Here is a 20,548-nt window from a genome sequence, read left to right on the forward strand (position 1 = left end):
ATAAATTATAAAGATTTATTTCTTCCAAAAATTATATATATAAATATTGCATATAATTATATCTTTAAACATGCATAATATTGCTAATTTATTCAATACTTACCATTATATCGTGATTTGGCATATCCTCTACCTTAATTAAATTTCGTAAAACACAAAAATTTTTGTTTCTTAACTAAATCAATCATGCATTTTTAATTTGATAAAAAAAAGTTATATGCTTCTTTCAAGATATATTGTTTATGTATTTTACGCTTTTCATACTTGTATAATTATTGTACTGTAATGTGTTGTATAATTTTTTTATTAAGATTAACATTAAAATATGGCTAGTAGATATAATTCTTTCAATTAAATAAAGAAAGAGAGCAATACATTTAGAATCGTTTCAACCCCTTGATAAATATAATCAATTCAGCTAATTTAATATATATTCAAATTTAATATTTATCACATTTTCTTAACACTAAAATATATTATTTTTGCCAAAATGTACATCTTAAACTTTGTTCTTTTATAGTGAAATATTTTATGAATTTTCTCATTTATATATAGTTTTGTTGGGTTGTATTAATTAATTATATAAATTAATAGTAGCAAAGTGCCATTTACTATTTTATTTTCACGTTTTAGCACGTAGGTGTATAAGTAGTGTTTGTCATATTTCTAACTACAGATCGTTTATAATTACAGGCGCCCTGCGATAGGTCTGTCGTATTACTTTTATATAACTTTATCGTGTGTTAATACTTACAACATTAAATATATCGGAAACCGTATAAACCTTCGTCTCTTTACAGTAAAATATCAACAATTTACAATATTGCCATCAAGTATAACGAATCCTATACGATATTATGAGAATAACTTTTTCACTTGCTAAAAAAATCATGATAAACGCTTTTAAAAAATCCGCAAAAATATTCTCTAATAAACAAATAATCGCATTCTTATAAATTAAAATACACGATCTTATATAGTAAAAATTAATTAAATATTAAAGTATTTTAGCACACACATATCGTTGTAAGAGCGACTATTGTAATACGACAGACTATCGGCTCGAATCTATATACTGTGATATAAACAAAAATCCACTTCGCATTTTAAGCTATATAATGAATGTTACTAAACAGATTTTAATTATTTTCAATAAAATTTATCGAATATCCTACAAAAGAGAGACATACCCATACAATTAAGCATACTTTTTCATTTACTTACTCTTGTTAGCTTACTTTCTTCACCTTCATTATCCATCGAGTGTACACGTGCAATAATTATAATAAAAATAATTAAAATATAAAATAATAATAGTAGCAGTCGTACTAATAGTAATAGTGACAATTGCAGCAGTAGCAATAGCAGATGATATAGCGATAGTAGTAGTAATAGTATATCTTCGATGATAATAATAATCGTAATTACAACAGCGGCAGTAATAGTATATCTAACAAGAGCGATAATAATAATAGTAAATAATAACGATAGGAATAATAATAATAGTACTAATAATAACAAATATTAACTAATATAGTAACGATAATAATAATAACAGCAACAATCTTACAACAAATGATAGTAATAGCAGTAGCAAGAATAGCATACAAAATAGTATATATAAGTTGTGACAATTATAAAATAACATTCAGCGACAATAGCAATGGTAATAGTTATGATAACAATCATTTCTTCCATAATGTATATACTTGTAATGGTAATATATTATATAAAAAAATAAAAGGCCATAAAAAACAAATAATAATAGAAGAATATCGATAAAAATGATGTGAAAATTTTGTTTTAAAAATTCAGGAGAATAGTTTGCGATACAATTGTTTTTCAATACTATTACTGCTGCTGCTGCAAATATATATGTTATTACTACCACTATTACTAGCATTGTGTGCAAAGTTACTATTATTATTATAGCTATTATTATTAATACTATCATTATATATCGCGATTACTGCAAACATCAACTATTACCACTGCTACCTCTACTCTTCTATACTACTGTTACAATGCTGCTAATAATGATGCAGTTGCTGATGATCAATGTGGTAATAGAGCCATCGCGATAATGTTTATGATAGAGAACTTGATCCTTCAGTATTCGTATGTCGTGCTTTAGTACAGCCAATAATTTTACATTTATAATAAAAGTATTTTTAAGGATTCAAATACATTAAAATTCTATTTTTATGCAAAATTTCAACGTATATATATATATATATATATAAAATGAGAAAATCTCATATACACACAATTAGTATCGGTAAATCAATAATTAGGGATATAAATTATAACAGGAAGCACGTCATCCGAATACTAAAGAATTAAGACAACACAAGAGAGAAGTATTTACTACTATCTTTTTTCTTTTTTCGAAACTCCAATAATTCTTTTTCTTTAATATTGTGTACATTGCCTCCGTATTACTTGGCGAGATCTCACGAAGTACTCATTTCCTTGCAACAAGGAATTGTGCAGCCTCATTTCTAATTCAAGCGTCGTGATTTCACCATTTTGTCGATTTACATATTACACACTCATCTTTTACTAGATTGTTTTTTTTTAATTCTTACACTGCTTTTTAGAGAAAAGATGTGTTCGGGATAAAAGGGAGTAAAATCGCAATCTTTGTCCTCTTTCTTAATCGATATTTTCTAAATTCATTGAAGTGTTAAATTTTTAACAAGTCTACATGTGTGAAGTGTCTTTCTTCTCTTTCTCTAATACATGTTTCACTATTCATACAGACATATCACGAATATGACATGAAAAATCCTCAGAGTTCAAGAATAGTGGTCGTCAGTACGACTGGCAGTATATTTTGTTTTTTTTTGTTGAGAATTATTAAACATCCTATCTGTCTCGACGCTCTAGATTTCTTACGAAAACCAGGCAAAATGGGCATGGCCACTGTCTCTTTGCTGAATAAATCTGGCAACGACTGGCTCCTGTAAATACTACTATTTATTTTTCATGAGCTTTATCTTTATAACAAAGCTTTAACTGCAACGAAAGCAGAGAATATACAATCCTTTTTTTATTTTTTTTTTATACGTTGCGATAGTAGTAGTTTAGGTTGCGATTCGCTTGATCCAACATAATCTTTTTAAGCGTGAAAAGACTCGACGTAATCCACGACATATTCAGCTTTTCACGCTTCACAAGCAGTATCTTATATACCTAATGATTGAAACTCGTCGTGAGTAAAGCCAGATCATGATGATTTGTGCGATACCTATCAACAACGGTTTCCTATTCCGCACAAGTTTCGCCATGATCTCGCATCATCGACAAAACGACCAATATACATATAGAGCTTTTCTCTGTCGCGTACATAGGGAAACGACATAGTCATGCGTAGATCCGATTCGTGGATACACAATCATAATCGAAGTAGTAATCGAAGTAAATTTCTTATTGTTTGAATAAACGGAGGACTTTATTACCACCGTTTGTTTCAGTTCTTTCAATGCTACATACGAGATTGCAATAATTGTAATTGTTTCCTTCACTAATTGCTTTTTTCCTCTCTTTTGTTTTCTTTCTCTTTCTCTCTTTGTCGCTTCATCTTCCTATCTCTATATGATCAAGAAAACCTGTATTAGATTTTTCAGGCATCCTAGCATTCATTTTCATTTGTCGTAGATTGATCTGGGTATAGAGATATATCTATATATATGCATATTTTTTTGGATATACATATATATATATACATATACATATATATATAGTCTCAATTTTTTTATCTCTCTTCCCACAGATACAACCTTATGAATTCTTAACACAACAATACACAATATTTTGTTATCCGACTTGCATTCGTGATCGATTAGCTAGCATTTCGACGACACATTTCTTCTTGAGTCAAGTATTTAAATGTTACACAAGACATTAGTAAATGTGTCACTTTTTCCAGCCTTTTGTAGCAGTATCAATCAGAGCTCGTGATTAACTCGTTACCATTCTTATAAATATATATATATATATTTATATATATGTATTCGATATTTAATAATGGAAATGCTTAATATAAACGTCTTTTCGACTGCATAGAGACGAAAAGTTTATATTGTTAGAACTAAAGAACGGGTAGAGGTGCGTATAAATAATGTTATCTTCCTATAAGTTCCCTTCTTTCGATACAGCACAAAAATCAGATTTTTAATTCATCTATTTAACTATTATAGTCGATTATATAAGCACGTGATTTCGTAGATAATCGAATTTCATTGTGACACTGCGTGCTCCTTTTTTCGTATTATAAAAAAGCACGTCAGTCTTTGCCCTTATTTTTTTCGACGAAATTATATCAAAGGTTTAACCAAAGAAAGATGTTTTTTTTGCACACAAATGGAAGAGCAGTGTGTTCACCTTCACGTAAAAATTCACGTATTTCACTCGTTTTGCTGATTCACTTCCTCCTTATTGTTATCACTATCTTGCTGGTTCACATTGGGCTTGTTACCTACAGGCTGTGTTCCAGAGGGGCCATCATTCATTTTGTCATTATGATTATCAGCTTTGTCATTTGAATCCATCTTAACGTTTCCTGAGAGAAAAAATACATTTGTTAATTAAATATTAATCGTGTATATAATTTCTATACACATATCTGCGTTTTACAAACCTTGTGATGAGTAATATTGTTGTTGCATCTTCATATTACGTTGTTGCTGCTGCTGCTGATGTAAATTTGGTCTGTGACGATTAATTTGAGCTTGTTGCTGCTGTTGCGTTGGCATACAAGCAGGTTGTTGCTGCGTGGGATTATTCGGGTTTGGACCTGGGGCAAATGGTACAACAGGTCGTTGTATCGGAGGCGGGTAACGCTGTTGCGATGGTTGAATACCAGGCCGACCAGGTATACCTATTCCACGTACGCTCTGCTGTAAAACCTGCATACATTAGAGTAAATGTAGAATATATATAGCATAGAATATATTGTGTATTATTTTTCAAGTACAATCAGATGTTTTCAATGTACATGTTTCTTTTATTGTAATATTAGATTTGTAATATTAATTTTATTAAATTTATATTTATTGACAAAAAATAATTCCATATATATTTAGCTTGATAAGATAAAAATAGAGAAAAACGATACATATATGTGATGATATAGAAATGATAATTTTAATGAATAAATGGTACATACGTAGGGATTGTAGCTGCTTACCAGAGCAGACTGGCCAGCGCCCTGATATTGTGGGTACTTATGATGCTGTGTAGGACTGGGCTGCGGTTGCTGCGACGAAGATTGTTGTTTGCAATTTCTCGATTTAGGTGACGGTATTTGAGAAGCTAAAATTAAAATATTGGTCTAATCCAGTTCGACAGAAAACTCGTCGAATTGTGAAATTTTTTTCAAAGAAAATTATGAATTTGCCTTTAATTTCGATATTTTAGATGAAACTTTTAAAAGATTCATCTAAAATAAAATGTTATAAAAAATTCAATCTTTTGTTGGCTAAAGCTATTTATCTTATTATTTTGAAATTAATATTGAACTTACTCGAGCCAAAAACTGATGCGAGCACATCTTGTTGATTTCCAGATGGGCTCTTCAACTGTCTGGGTTGCTCCTGCGGTTGGTGCTTACTAAGAAACGTAGGCGCTGCATTTCCTGGTCCCGGTAAACCACCGGTGGGATTACGAAATTGTTGAGCCGCCGCTGCTATTTGCAATCCTGAACTAGACAAAAAACTGGGACCATAATTTTGTAGACCGACAGGGGTCGCGTTACCCGTTGCCAGACTTTGATTATGCTGGCCAAATCCTTGTAAACCGTAATGAGTTCCAGTTTGTTGAGTGGCACCGCCAGATTGGTAAAAACCCGTTTGCGATCCAGGGAACACATCTAAAGATATATTAAAATAGTAAATAGAATACGTTGAATAAAACGTATGCAATATGTAAATTCATGAAAGGAAATGTCATATTTACCGGCAGATGTGGCACTGTAGTAACTATTGGCAGATGCTTGAACATTTGGACCAGGTCTCTGTACTAATTGTGAATTATTCAAGTAACTGCCACTTACACCAAGCACTTGATTTGGATCGTATGGTATATAAGCCAACTGAAAGAAAATAATTCTTGTTAAAATATCGTTGGATTTACTACTCTTTGTTAGACTATGATAAAATCTCACCTGATTAGGTTGAGGAGCGGATGGAGTCTGGAAATGCGGAGCTTTAGTTCCGATAGCTCCGATTGGTTGAGACGACGGTTTGACGCTAGCCGACATTAAAGAATTTGACGATGAACTGATAAGTACCGTATTAGGATTGTTGCTGAGTTGTTGATTTTGTCCAAACGGAGGAGCAGCTGCTGCAGTCTATTACAAAACAAATTGGAAAAATTAATTCATTTTCCCAGCTAGCAAGCATACGTCATTTTAACGTCGAATGATGTCAGTTTGAGTTCATTTCAATATATATGATAAGAACAAGAGAAATTATAAGAAAAATAAAATTTACGTACGATACGGTATTGAGACAAATTGTTTTGATACATTTCCGGGGTGGGAGCATTCGGCGCGTGAGGCGGCGGCGGCGGCGGTTGCTGCAGGTACACGTTTTGCTGGCTGAACGAGCTCTGGAGGGACGGAGCATAGGGAGCGTACTGCGTAAACGGCGATCGACTTTGATCCAATTGAAACGCTCCGTATAAACCGCCCGCTTGAGCCGGCAACTGTCCCGAGCCTGTGTTGAACAATACAGCCGGTGGCGACGGTATGGCCGACATGCCGCCGTATTGCGCCGCTTGCGAGCCAGGATACTGCGGGAATTCCTGCAAAATGAGAACACCGTTCTTTAGATTTCTATTCTGTATATTTAAAATGTTCGCAATTAATAGAAAAAAAGAAAACAACAATTACCTGATAGTTGATGTGTGAAGGTTGGCCGGTAGAATTGAACGGGGGTGGGCTCAGAGGACCTTGAAGACTAACGGGAGGGTGGCCGATTGGACTTTGACCGGCTCCGATGGGACTCGGTCCAGGGACGGTAGAGCCCGGTTGCGTACCGCTGCTCCCCGAGGACTGTTGCTGCGGCTTCACCTGCGGGGGAACCAGCTGCGCATCAGGCAAAGAGTCAGCGTCTTCCCACAAGGGACATTATATGTTTCAATATTAAGTTGCTACATACATCGCGTAAACAGCAATTTTTCAATAAACACATTTCGTCGAGTTTTAAAAATGAAAAATTGTTCTCAGATCTGTTTTGGGAAAATCTGGTGAAAATGCGAATAGGTTCATTATACTCTTTGTAATAATACACGTACCTTGTCTTCTAACTGATATTGAAAGTTATAATCACAAATATTATAATATTACATATAACGATGACAATGAGCAATGATAATGATAACTGTATTAATGATAATACACTAATGTAAATGTAACGATGATGAAAAACAATGATGGTTACTGTGTTAAATCATCTACTGATCATCGACAAGTGGCTGACTGAATATTCACCTTCGGCCAAAGAAGTTAGCCACTTACCTTTCTCATTTTCACCACACTTTTACTGGACAAAATTTTTCAAACAAAAAAATTATCGAGAAAAGCAATTAATTATGACAATAGAGTAACAACAAAAATAATAATACAAATAAAAAATAAACACTGGAGAAACTATTAAGTGATAACGATTCTTTAATGCATGCGGCATAATAAGTAACAGCAAATATTCTCAAAATGATTTCTCACCTTGCACACATTCGTAGACGTGGTGATTTCGCTTTTCATATTGTTTTGATTGTATTGCTGATGCGGGCTGTAACTATCGTCGACGTCGCCGCTCTCGAAAGCCTGCGGGAAGCTGGTCGCGCTACCCACCACACCGCTGCCGTCCTCGTGCTCGACCACGGTCGGCATCGGCGCGTTCTCCCAGACCTTTTTCACGGATGCGATTTTCAGGTTGAGCTCCGCGGTCGACGGCGATATGGTGCTCTGACCTCCGGCCATATGCATGGAACGCGGCATGCCTAAGCTCTTACTCTTGTCCTCCGTCAGCTGCGAAAGATCCGAGTCGAAGGTGAAGTCCAACTTCATGTCGGCGTTGTCCTCGTTCTTGTTGAATGACAGCGGCATTTGGATAGGCTCCTGATTCTTGTCCTTGATCAGATCATTCGGTTTATTGGGGAACGCGACGGAAAGCGCCGGTTGCTGGGGATGTTGCTGCACCTGGCCGTTGCCCTCCTCTTCCATCTCCGCGCGCTTCTCGGCTCGCTGCTGCTGCTGCTTGATGTGATTCGAGAACTTGGACTTCACCGCCAGATCGGTCGGTCCACTCGTCTTCGTGGTCTTGGAATAATTCGTGTTCTCGAAGATCAGGGTCTGCACAGGAGGCGAAGACACGTCGGACACGACGTTCTTCTCCGTCAGGGTCTCCTTCAGATTCTTCACCGTCTTTTCGCCGCTCGGGGAATTTCGTTGACTGCTGTGTCCGGAGTTAGCCTCGTTACCTTCGTGACTGTGATCGTTTTGAGCCGTTAAACCCGACATCAGCTGAATATCCGTAGGAACCGCGGACGGAGAATTCGAACGCAATTGGCTAGTGAAAGGTTTGTCCCAGGCGTTGACCGCCGGTGGCGGCGCAGGATTGCTGGACGAGTCCTTGGCATAATTGTTTCCGGGACTATTCAGCTTATTTATGTCGCTGGCTTCCGTCGAGCACATCTGTTGTTGCTGTTGTTGTTGCTTCACCAAACGTTGGAAGCGCGGGGCCAGTCTTATATTTCTGGAATTCCTATTGTCGTATTCCCGCTTCTGCGACAAATTCGCTGGCTGAGGGATATTCTGGCCGAGTAAGGGCGGAATATTTTGTACCTGTTGCTGCAGAGCTTGCTGCGACCCGTTCGACTTGGATTTCGAACGATCGCGTTCGCGTTCGCGCTCCTTCTCCTTGTCTCTTTTAACCGGCTTCGCCTCCTCTTTCTGACTGTGTCTCGACTCCTTCACGTTCTTCTTCGAACGTACCTCCTGAAAACCATCGGCGTCCACTTTATCTTCTGCTGTCGCGTTCGCGGTGTCCTCGGTGCAGCTGTTGCTCTCCATTTCCGAGTCCATCAGCTTCTTATCCTTTGCCTGAGACTTCTTATTGAGATCGTTCAGCGCTTGATTCACGAGGTTCGGATCGGTTAGTTTGATTTCGTCGATACGATTGACCATGCTGTCCTTGTTGCTCGATTTACTCGAGATCGCGCCGCTGTTGGTCGAGCTCTGACTTCTGGATCTTCCGCCGTTTTGTATCTGTGCGTTTTGCATCAAGGGCGGGATGCCGTCGGTATTGTGATTCTTCTGAGCGCCGAAGCCGGCGTTCTGCAGATTCCGTTTCTCCGCTCCCGGGGCTCGCGACGCCGGATTGGAAGACTTGGGATTTTTCTCGCGTTGCTCCCTGGCGTTCGCCGCGGACTGCTCGTTCCTGCGGGAATGCGGATTCGCGCCAATAGCATTCTGGTTCGTAGCTTGAATCGGCCGGCCACCGAAATGCTTGTTGCGACTGTTACGAGACTCCTTGTGGTCCTCTATATGTTCCTCGCTATTCTCCGACGTAGTTTCCCAATCCTCGTTACCCACGTCCGATTGGGGCTGCTTTGACACGTTGCTGCTACTGCCGCGTGAACGAGCTTCGCGATTATCTCTCCCCTGAAACGCGATTACATCATATAATATCAAGAAATATATGGAAGATAGATTCTAGATCTACAAAACATTAGACAGCGATATGTTTATTAAAATTATACATACCCTTCTGCTTCCACTGCGAGTTCTTTTGGAACGCGACTCTTCCTTTCGCATTTGTGCCTTTTGGGATATAACGTTAGCGACCTGACCCCCTTCTTGTTTAGCGGATTGCTGAGTTTGTTGACTCGGGGATTTATTGCGTCTGCCTGTGATACCCGCCGTAAGCGCCTGTTGCTTCGCGATGATCTTGTCATCGGTGGACTCGACTGGCGCGGACTGCAAGAGGCTCGCCTCCTTCTCCAAGGTCGGCGTCGGTGGATTCTGCCGTCCGGCGCTCTGCTGCTGATGCTTCTCGTCCGCGTTCCGTTCCGACGAGAACGGACTCTTGCTGGACGGCGGTCCGTAGCCTTCCATACGGCTGCCCGTCGCCGTGTTTCGAATGCGAAAACCGCCGCCTCTTCCACGACGGGATGGTTCGCCCGAGGGCGCGAAAGCCTCGTGACTGGGTTTTCCGTCGTACCCTCTCTTCTCGCTGCGCGCTTGAGAATACGCCTCGGTGCCGCGCTTGTCATCTCGTCTGGACACCTCGCGATTACGTTCTTCCTTCTCGATCTTCTGGGACGGTTTAGGAGAGCGTGCCGATCGCTTATCCTCCTTCCCGGACTCGGTAGAGCCGGATACTTCATCGGCACTGTTCTCGGAATCGGTATGTCCGTAGAAACCGCTCTTGGCGGACAGTCCGGACTTGCTAGCGGCAGGTCGTGGTCCGCCTCGTCGCCCCCTAGACTCCGGACCACGCCAACGAGTGAAGACACTGAAGGTTCCTCCCCACTGACGGCCACCGCGAGATTCACGTACTCTAGAACTGGAGCTACCGCTACTCGTTCTGTTACGCGTATTCTTCTCTCGCTTCTCATCCTTGACTTGCTCTTTAACATCTTCGGTAATAGCCTCTTCTCTCTTCTCCAAAGTCGGCTTATCCAATAAACTTTGCTTAATTTCATCGCTTTCCTTGCCTTCTTTAGCAGTCTCCGTTATCTTCTCCTCCTCCTTCTCGAAAGTTGGCGATATCGCGTCGGCCCATGCCTTTGGCGAATTGTCACCTCTCTCAATCTGTCTGCTCTCCGAAGAGCGTTCCGCTTTTCTATTCCACACATCCGTATCTTTCTTCGCTTCGACGGAACCTTCCTTCGGCTGATCCTTCTTCTCCGGAAGATCAGAACTGCCTCTCTTCAATTGAGTCAAGCTGCGCTTCTCGTTCTTCAATTCGTCCGCTTCGAGCTTCTCTTTCGTAACTGGACCAGGCGGTTGCCTTCTATCTCTATCCCTCTCCCTAACTTCCTCGTGATACAACAAGTCTCGTTTCTTTTCCTCGTAATCCGACACTTCGCTCACCCAGGAATTGCAATCGCGTAATTTATGCAGATCGTCGTCGCGCAAGGACGTTTTCGACTCTCTGGAAGCGCGACTGTCGCGCGAATCCGGTCTCTGCGGACGCTCGTTGCGCTCTTCCTTCGGCGCATCACGGCGGCTCTCGAGTTGTCTATCCTGTCCCGCGTTGCGTTCTTCACGCCACTCCGAACTCTCGGGGCGCTCCCTTTGTTCGCGTTCTCGCTCATCGAAGGAATCCTGTGGAAAGTAAAAATTGTTGTCAATTTAATCAGAGTGATGCTGAGTGATGGAAATGTTGCTGAGAAATCAAATCTATCAAAGCCTACACTGAAAAAAATCCATGTACTTTTACATGGAAATTACTAGTTCAGATCTGGAAAAGTTACTTGCTTTTACTGTAATTTTTTTTCCATTTGTTTTAAAGTGAAAATACATATTAATGTAAAAATACATGTAAAATATAGGTAAAATTACTATTTTTATGCAAAAATCATATGTAATTTTAAATTTATTATTTTTACTTTATTAACATTTTATTTCATAAGTATTTATCTATTTTATTTATAACATTATTTTATAGCATTTATACATTCCTAACATTTCCTATGTGTAATTACATGTTCCACAGTGAAATATTTTTAATCTTGAAAATATTTAAGAATATATTTCATATAAAATTACATACAATCTGTAATCTTCCTCGTAAGTATCAATATTGCATGATTATGCTGGGTCGGAAAAAAACCTAGCTTAATCATGTAATTTTACATAAATATTTTTTTCAGTGTAAAAATTATCATTTCAAATTATTTACCTTCGAATAATTGTCGTAATCCTTCTTCTCTTTGTTATCTCGGTCGCGCATATCTCTAATGTCTCGAGCGTCACGACTGGTGGGACGAGAATCTTTGACATCACGACCGTCTCGATTATCTCTCGAGTCCAGATTTTCCTTCGGATCTCTTTCCTTGTCATCGAAATGCCTCTCGCGTTCCCATGAGTCACGAGGGTGTCTATCATCGTACTCGTAATCTCTGAAATTACGGTTATATTCGTCGTAATAACCGGCCGGTTTGCGACTGTCGTAGGACCGATGCGAAGAATGTCGATAACGATCCTCCCTCGTTGGCGGCGCGCCACCGCTACGATGATCCCGAGACGGAGGTCGCTCATCGTCCAAGGGTACTGATGCGTCAGAATCGGTTCTGTTACGACGTTGCGGTGGCATGGACTGCTTCATACTGGTATCTACTAATGCAAGTTGCATATTTGTACAGCTTCTTCAATATTTTATCAAGTTAAAAGAAGAGATAAGAACAAAGAGATAATTCAGACAAAAATGTCATAGTAGATATCATCCATATTTAAGATACTAGCATATTAGATTTCTAATCAAGTTAAAAATAACTTGAACATTTTATCAAGTAAAAGGAAAAGATAAGGGATCAAGATAATTCACAGATAAAAATGTCACGTTAGATATCATCCATATTTAAGATACTAGTATATTAGATTTCTAACCATGTTAAAGATTCGGATTGCATTTTTCATTTTCAAAAATTAATTGTAAGAATTATTTTTTGTATCTCTATTATTAATATTTACTCATTACAAAAAATTTAAATAACTATTTTCTTTACAGTTCAATCGCAATTATTAGAATAAAATATGACACATTGTTCTGAGTGATTCTACATTCTATCAAAAACTTACTCAATGTATTGTAATTGTGAAGCCATCTACCAGGATCATATTGCTGGGAGAATGGAACAGATTGCGAGGCAGGTCTTTCCGCATTGGGCGAAATTCGATTGAAATTCGCGCCGCTCCTCTCTGCCTGTTGCTTCTGAAACCTGGGCGGTAAATTATTCTGAAAATGTCGAGAAAATGCCGGTTGTTCGCGATCTCGCGAGTCTCTTTGGTCGCGATCGCGTTCCCTTTCGCGCTCGCTGCGCGTAGTATCCTGTTGCCGTAAGAAATTCTGCCGCTCATTCTGACGAAAGTCCGCTAGTCCTTGATCTCGACCCTCTCTCGCGAGATTGTCGCGAGTCTCGCGACCAGACGTGATAATTTTCTCATCCTTTCCTTCGGACGAGGTACGAGACCTTTCGCGGTCTCGTTCTCTGCTTTCTCGCTCCCTATTTTCCTTTTCTCTTTCCCATTCGGGAATAGGAAGAGGTACAGGTGGGATGCTGATCAAGCTTTTAGTCTCGCCTGACTGTGCGCGTTCCTCGTCTTTTTGCTTCGCCTGTTTCTCCTTTATCTTTTGCTCCAAATCCTGTAATTTCTTAGCTGCCGCTTGTTTGGTCAATTCTTGGTAACGTTTCTCTTCTTCTTGCCTGCGTAATCGTGCACGTTCGACACTGGACGCAACTTCAACCTTGATTCTATGTCTTTCGTTCCACGTCTCGTCGTCTTCGACACCTATTTGTAATAAAAATATATATTGTTATAAATGAAACTTGAACAGATTATTAAGGTTGGTATTAATTTTGTCTAATAAAAATGAACCAACCTCTCAAAGAATGTACAGAGTGCAATTGCGATTGATTATTGTAGCCGCCACTACCACTCGCACCATTTGATCCACGATAATCACGATTCATAGAAGGTTGAGTCCAAGAACGATGCGGCGGATGACGAAGCTCCTTCGAAGAATCTCTTTTATCTCGAGATTTCTCCTGCTCCTCCGTGGCATTATCATCGCCCTTTTTCTCCTTGATATCTTTTTTCTCGTCATTTTTCGGTTCTGGATCGGGTTCATCGTCGCTAAAGGCCAATTTTTGGTTATAATCAATATCATCGTGCGCAGCCCATCCTGCATCACGTGAAATATCATCCATACGAGTAAGATCTTCTTCCTTGATAATGGGTCTAGTCAGAATCTCTTCCTCGGCCACACGGTCACGTTGAGGAGGTGGAAATCGATCCAAGGGATGATTGAATCTGGGTCGGGGGCTATTGGATCCAGAATTTGATGGAAATTGCGGAGGAAATCCACCAGGAAAATTTGATCTATACATCTGAAAAAATAATAACGTTAAACGATAATTTCGTTATCGCAAGACCGAAGAAAAAAGAAAAAATAATTCACACAAATTCAAGCTTGCAAAAAACAATCGTAATAACAAACTCACAAACGGCGGGATAAGTCCCCGAAAATGATGCAAATTCGGCCCAATTTGATGAGTACCGGTTGCAGGCACAGACCCTTGATTATTTACGGCATTATGCTGGCCTGCCGGGCCCGCGCCCATGTTGGGCGATTGGCCCAAGTTCTGCCGCCCTCCACCGGGTCCCTCTTGGGTGTGTCCTCCTGAAACAGGTATATTTAATGGGAGGCCCTGGCCCCCCGGAGTATTCCCATTTCCGGGACCAGCTGATGTTGCTGGCGCTGCGCCACTTGCCGTGCGACTCCCTCCTTGAATCCAACTTCCTTCGGCTGCAAAAGAGATTCATACAATCATTATGTATTTTCAACAAACAAACAACAATCTACTGTCATTAAATTGCGAGAGACTTACTTTGTGGACGCAGGCTCGGTCCTGGACCATACTGCGCATTTAACTCTCGATTTGACTGCTGATTTCCCGGCGTGCCAGCTACATAGTTAATTCGTTAGATAAGTGATACATAAACAAATAATATATGCTGTGTATTCTAATACATAATAACAGTAATATATCAATATTGACGAAAAAAGAATCGATATTTATGAGATACATGATAAAAACAAGATACACGCATGCTCGCACGCGGTCGCAGAGGCTCTCTGTGCATAAAATTTTTCCATATATCATGCTTTACAGAAGTTTAGTGTGTTCTGATTAATAAAAAAAACTGAATAATACACATAAAATAAAAAAAATATAAGTTTTCAAATAATCATAAAATAAATAAATTATTTAAATTCATTTAATCTAGAATAAAAATTAATCGCGCGAGCTAGTAAAACGTATATATTATAATTTTGTTTTATGTAAATATACCATATATAATTATAATAATTACACACATTTTATCAATAATCTATCAATCTTAATAAATTACAATAATTCTATGATAATCATATATGTTTACTTATACTTGGGGATAATATAATTATTCAAATTTTTTTCCGCATATAGAAACATATATGAACTTATCCAAGAAAAAGGCTAATACATTTTTTCGTATAACAGAATGTCAATGTAATGCTTTCATGGTGCAAGTTTAAAAATATAAGAATAAGAAATGGGCAGGTACAATAACCTAGATTATTAAAATATTTACTTGATAAAAGAGATAAAAAATATACACATCTTTCAACATTATGTACCAATCTCGAGTCTTTGTATGTTTTATAAGTTTTTCTCATCAAATGATATCATAAACGTTAAAATTTGAATGATATATGCGAGACTTGGTACATATTGTAATACTATCTAACAATTTTCTACAAACATATATAATAATGCATATCAACATTTATAGTCAAATCAATCTTCTACATCTATGTCTAAAATTACAACATATGATGCATAAAAAAGTTATTTTTAAAATCTTAATAGACAAAAAAACATAGATTTCATAAAAATTTTCATTTTTACATGAATCTAGTGTTAAGTATAATTAGTTGTAATATTTCTTTAATATACGTCTAAGAGAAAATATTTTAAATATTATATACATATGCATCTTAATACAAAATCAATTTACTTCCATAGTAAACAACGTAAAATAATATTGTGCACCACATTTTATATGTGTAAAACAATTCAGATTTGTTAAACAATAATAGACATATTAACTATATGCAAACGTTATCAAATAGAAATTTAAGGGGAAATTACATAAATTATAAATATATAATTAAATGCAATTGAGATTGCTAATATTTATGTTTAATTATAGTTATTTATAAGACCTCAACTTTCTTGATATATTATATATGTGATATTATATAGATATACACAGTATATACATATATCAAATAGTTTCTAATAATTGCATCAAGTCTTACAAGATATTAATAATGAGAGAAAAAGAAATTGGAACAAGAGCCTGAGATTCCTATCACATAATTTTTCAAAAGATTATAAAATTAATTTTATCTCTCTAGCATATTTTACTATCACAAATACCTTTTAAGACATATGCAGACGAGTAGTCTTCATTAAACAACATTCAATATGTAAAAAAATTACTACTTCTCAAAGCACAATTTACTAGACCTATTTATGATCAGATACAGAGTCAAGAATCCGCATGCATCGCGCATTCTTATAAATCTCTGTTGCACACAGTTTTCATTACTAACAAATTTATTTACACCAATCTATGGGCAACTATATTTTCTATTATTCATAATATAATTTCATTTAATAATTTCAGAATGCAATCGTAAAAATAAGCCACCATGGGAAGAAGCACAGAGAGAGCACTACTGGCAAAGAGATAAAAAATTGAATCTAGCAGCAACAGGCAAGCAGCACCCCACCTGAGTGGTTGTGGGAGTACGGCTGTTGCTGTAGTAACGAATGATGGACTGCGACCGAGATCGCATTGGATGTTGTCGAGGACTGTTGAGTCTGGCTCTGAGTGGAGACGGAGGCGGAGGGCTGTCCGCTGAGACTGGGAAACTCGTGTTGGAACTGCGGGGACTGATGGGCGAGGAAACTCAGTCCAAGGGCACCTCTTGCCCCCTTCGCACCCCCCACGAGCCCCGCGTAACCAACCACTGCTGCCACAATGGGCGTACCTATCAATTAATTGTGCCACCCAAAAAAAAAAAAAAAAAGACCGCCGCTCCGCTTACACTTTAACTCTGCCCAACGTCCAGAAATGGATGTTAAATGAATATATATATATATATATATATATATATATGAACTGAAGAACGAATTATTGTCTCACATCCTATTGTGATTGTCCATGATATACTATTATACTGTAATCTCATGGTTTACATCATCCTTTATCAATCCAACTCTGGACATTTAAAGTTTCATATTATCTCGATAAAAATTCTCTTTTAAATAGATATTATTTATATAATCCATAAATAACATAATCATATACTATAATTACTGCTACCTACATTTTTTCTACATATATCTGCATATTTCCAATTGGCATTAATATATCGTATCATTTAGACAAAATCATATCAACTATTGATTAAGAATATATTAGTCGATATAATACGTACATAAACAATATACTGATAATTAATTCTAATTGATTAAATAACTGACAATGAGTATTAATAAAATAACTGAGAAGTTTATTAATAATAACTCGCAAATAACTTGCACGTGCCGTCCTGCCTACGATCTTGTATATCCCCTATTCGTAGGAGAAGGCAGCATACGAACATTTATGCATGGAAAACTAAAGATTTCTTTTTTCTCACTCTATAGTTGCAGCTATAATTAGACACGCCTTATGATTACGTCTGAGTTTTTAGAAAATTTTGAATATACTTTCAGGACTGTCTCTTAAATTATTTTAAATTAAGCCTGCTTCTGGATAAACGAGTTCAAAAATGTTTCGATGGAAAGAGAATGTGAAAAATGAGTAACTTAAAAGTCTTAACATTCTATATCAATCAATTTTACGCGTTACATGCCAGTAGTGCTATAATGTATGGAATAAATATTTTTCTACGCACCATCTCCTGATCTGCTCATAATCGCGCTCCATGATGATTTGTTGTTTGTTTGATCCAAAAAAGGAGACTGTGATACATTTTGTTGTCCCGGTAGTAATGAGTGTAGAGATGTTGGAACAGCGGTCCCTGCTGCGCATTGTGCTGTTGAAGAGACAGTCTGCAAGGAAACATTAACTTTAATAGTATCCATTTTAAAATTATGAACATAATATGAAACATAAAAATAAAACAATTAGCAAGAACAAATTGTTTTCGTAAACTTTTCTTATTAAGAAATTTAATTTTTAACTTTATTTTTTTTATTAAAAATATTCACAAAGATAAAAATATAAATTATTTTTTATATAACTATCAAAAAATTAACTTATGTTAAATGACTATGATGATAGAATATTAATAATACAATGTTAACTGCAAGATAATTGTATTCTCTGTAATCTAAAAAATTGATTTATAACTTACAGTAGTGTTATCAGGTGAACTTGCTACTGTGGTAGTAGTAGTGGTCGACGATGTCGAATCCTTAGTTGTAGCCCAACCACTTCCTCCACTTGGCACAAGACTGACAGCTGGATCACTGCTGCTAGTTTCACTTTTTAAACTGGGCAGATTAGCAGGAGGACGCCGTGCCGAAGGCACCTTTCCAAGACTTTGCATTCCATGTTTGCGCGGTAATGTATTTTTTTGCTGATGCGGTTCCAAAGATTCGCCCTATATTCAAATATTTGTTGAAAACATTTAACTAGTTTACATTGCAGAAAAAATTAGTTCTTAAATATTAAAATATGAGAAACTACGAAAATTAAATTGTTTATAGATTATTTCATATATTATCTTTTAATTGGTCGATATTATAAGATAAAATAATACAATAGAAGAGTTTGTTAGAAGATAAAAGTATTAAATTGTGATCAACTTACCCTACTCACCCGATACAAGCTATTGATATCTAGTGATTGAAACTTGGATTTTCCTTTCTCCCCCTTCGACACAATCCCTGACAGAGTAGACATGCTGTCTGCACGCAACCATTTAGTACCAATCAGACCCAAAGAACGAACCCTTTGTCTGTAAAGACAGTTATTTAAACATCTCCCTAAAAATTAACAATGGCGAAAAAAAACAGCTTTATATATATATGTCAATTACATTTGAAGTTTTTTTATTATGTATAGTAAATTTTTAGAAATTACATATGGATAGAATTAATATTACTTAGATTCTCAAAATCAAAGAATTATCAAACCAATGAAATAATCAGAAATATAAAAGCGAATAGACGTATGAATTTGTTCCATAAAACATGTAATCGAGTAAAAATATACATTTACAACAGGATATACAATAGTGCAATTATAATTATTGCACACAGTTTGTTTAGTAAATGCCTTACACGACGAAAACCATTTATAATAATAATAATAATAATAAATTACAATAATAATAATAATAATAATAATAATAATAATAATAAACGACACAGCAATATCAATGTAGTAGCATTAATTCCATTATAATTTGCATAATTACAGGAATACGCGAGGAGAGGAAATTTCTAAAACGCGTCCCGTTAACGGCGCATTAGAGTGAAACACAGGCCGAGACAAAGCTTTGTCTGTCACGTTGTCAGAAATAAGCCGCTCCGCGCGCAATAATAATAATAATAATAATAATAATAATAAAAGAACTCTCAGGAGTGCGACCAAAAATACAACTCGATTTATTACCTAGCAAATCCGAAATACTCCGGTATAATAATTATACGGGGAAAGTCAAAGAGGAGGCGAAAAGTACGCCGGATCCTCCGCCCCGCGAATGTCAAATCCCCGTCCAAAACAACAAACGCCTCGGATATACGCGTCACGCCGTCGGCGTCGACGTCGACGTCACCGTCGTCGTCGAGGAGTCCGCGAAACTCGCGACTCGAGGGGCGGGAGGAACGAGTGTGTAATTTCGCGATAACGGTACCCCGTCGTCGAAGAAAGCGGAGAGAGAAGGTTTCCGCGAGGACCCGGAGAAGGGGGGGTGGGGAAGAAGAGGTGGGGGGGAGAAGGGAAAAAGTGTCGGGATACAGCGAAGCATCCTCCACGTAGGAAGGAGGATTTTTCGCCTGGTTTCGGCGGAAATTCATGCACTTACCTTGGTCCGTCCAAATGGGTTCACAATTCACAACAGGGTTAAATTCCCGGTGAAAACTAGATTTATACGCGCGATTCAGACGCGAATTCCGTGCACTTCCGAGCGGATCGCGCCGCGCCTACGACAGAGTGAGGACACCCAAGAAACCTTCTTCTCCGACGAATTCGTCCAAGATGGCGAATGCGCGACTCTCGAGGGTCCCTTCCTCCGCGCGCTCCGATCAATACAATTACGTCACGCTTACCAAGGAGAACCGCTCACACACAGACGTGCCACTCGTCGGCGGATTCGCGATCCCGTCGTCGTCGCCAACGATGGCGATAGCGGCGTCGTGTATCTTCCGCGCGACGCGGCCTTTTTTTTTTCCCTCCTTTTTTTTTTCGACGCCGCGCGAATTCGATGGGGATACCTTTCTTTCTTTTTTTTGTTTGTTCGCGACGAAATAATCCGATGAGATTTCGCGAGATGTGCGTATTTTTTTTCACGGAAGAGCCCACGAACACGTTCTCTTCCCTCGTTCCGGAACTCTCTTTCTCTATCCGTTCGCCTCTTACATCCGCTGCTGCGCGCGCGCGATTAGAAGAGAGGAAACTAAACGGACGGCAGAGGAGCGCGATAGTGCGCACGCGCGGCCGCTTGGCGGCGCTGCCTGTCGC

The 20,548-nt window shown here is 38.0% G+C and overlaps 1 protein-coding gene across 7 annotated transcripts; it reads right to left on the bottom strand.

Moving 5' to 3' along the window:
* Positions 1–602: 602 nt before the first annotated feature.
* Positions 603–20,435, bottom strand: nocte (no circadian temperature entrainment). Of its 7 annotated transcripts, none has more exons than XM_029318579.2 (20): positions 19,893–20,435; positions 18,674–18,821; positions 18,216–18,464; positions 17,754–17,910; positions 16,581–16,820; positions 14,626–14,703; positions 14,239–14,543; positions 13,617–14,124; positions 12,815–13,525; positions 11,916–12,352; positions 9,773–11,338; positions 7,730–9,670; positions 6,896–7,090; positions 6,499–6,807; positions 6,167–6,352; positions 5,959–6,094; positions 5,528–5,872; positions 5,171–5,316; positions 4,643–4,910; positions 603–4,564 (listed from the first exon to the last, which is right to left on the bottom strand). In XM_029318579.2, the coding sequence occupies exons 2-20, from the start codon at positions 18,764–18,766 to the stop codon at positions 4,410–4,412; spliced, it is 8,025 nt and encodes a 2,674-aa protein (XP_029174412.1). In that variant the 5' UTR covers positions 18,767–18,821; positions 19,893–20,435; the 3' UTR covers positions 603–4,409. The 7 variants fall into 7 exon arrangements, with proteins under 7 accessions (XP_029174412.1, XP_029174411.1, XP_029174408.1 ...); XM_029318578.2 differs by having other exon boundaries at positions 16,581–16,823; XM_029318575.2 differs by having other exon boundaries at positions 11,916–12,349; positions 16,581–16,841.
* Between the last annotated feature and the right edge of the window lie 113 nt (positions 20,436–20,548).

This window comes from Nylanderia fulva, unplaced genomic scaffold, assembly GCF_048542155.1.
Source record: "Nylanderia fulva isolate GAGA-0341 unplaced genomic scaffold, ASM4854215v1 Scaffold2, whole genome shotgun sequence".
NCBI lineage: Eukaryota > Metazoa > Arthropoda > Insecta > Hymenoptera > Formicidae > Nylanderia > Nylanderia fulva.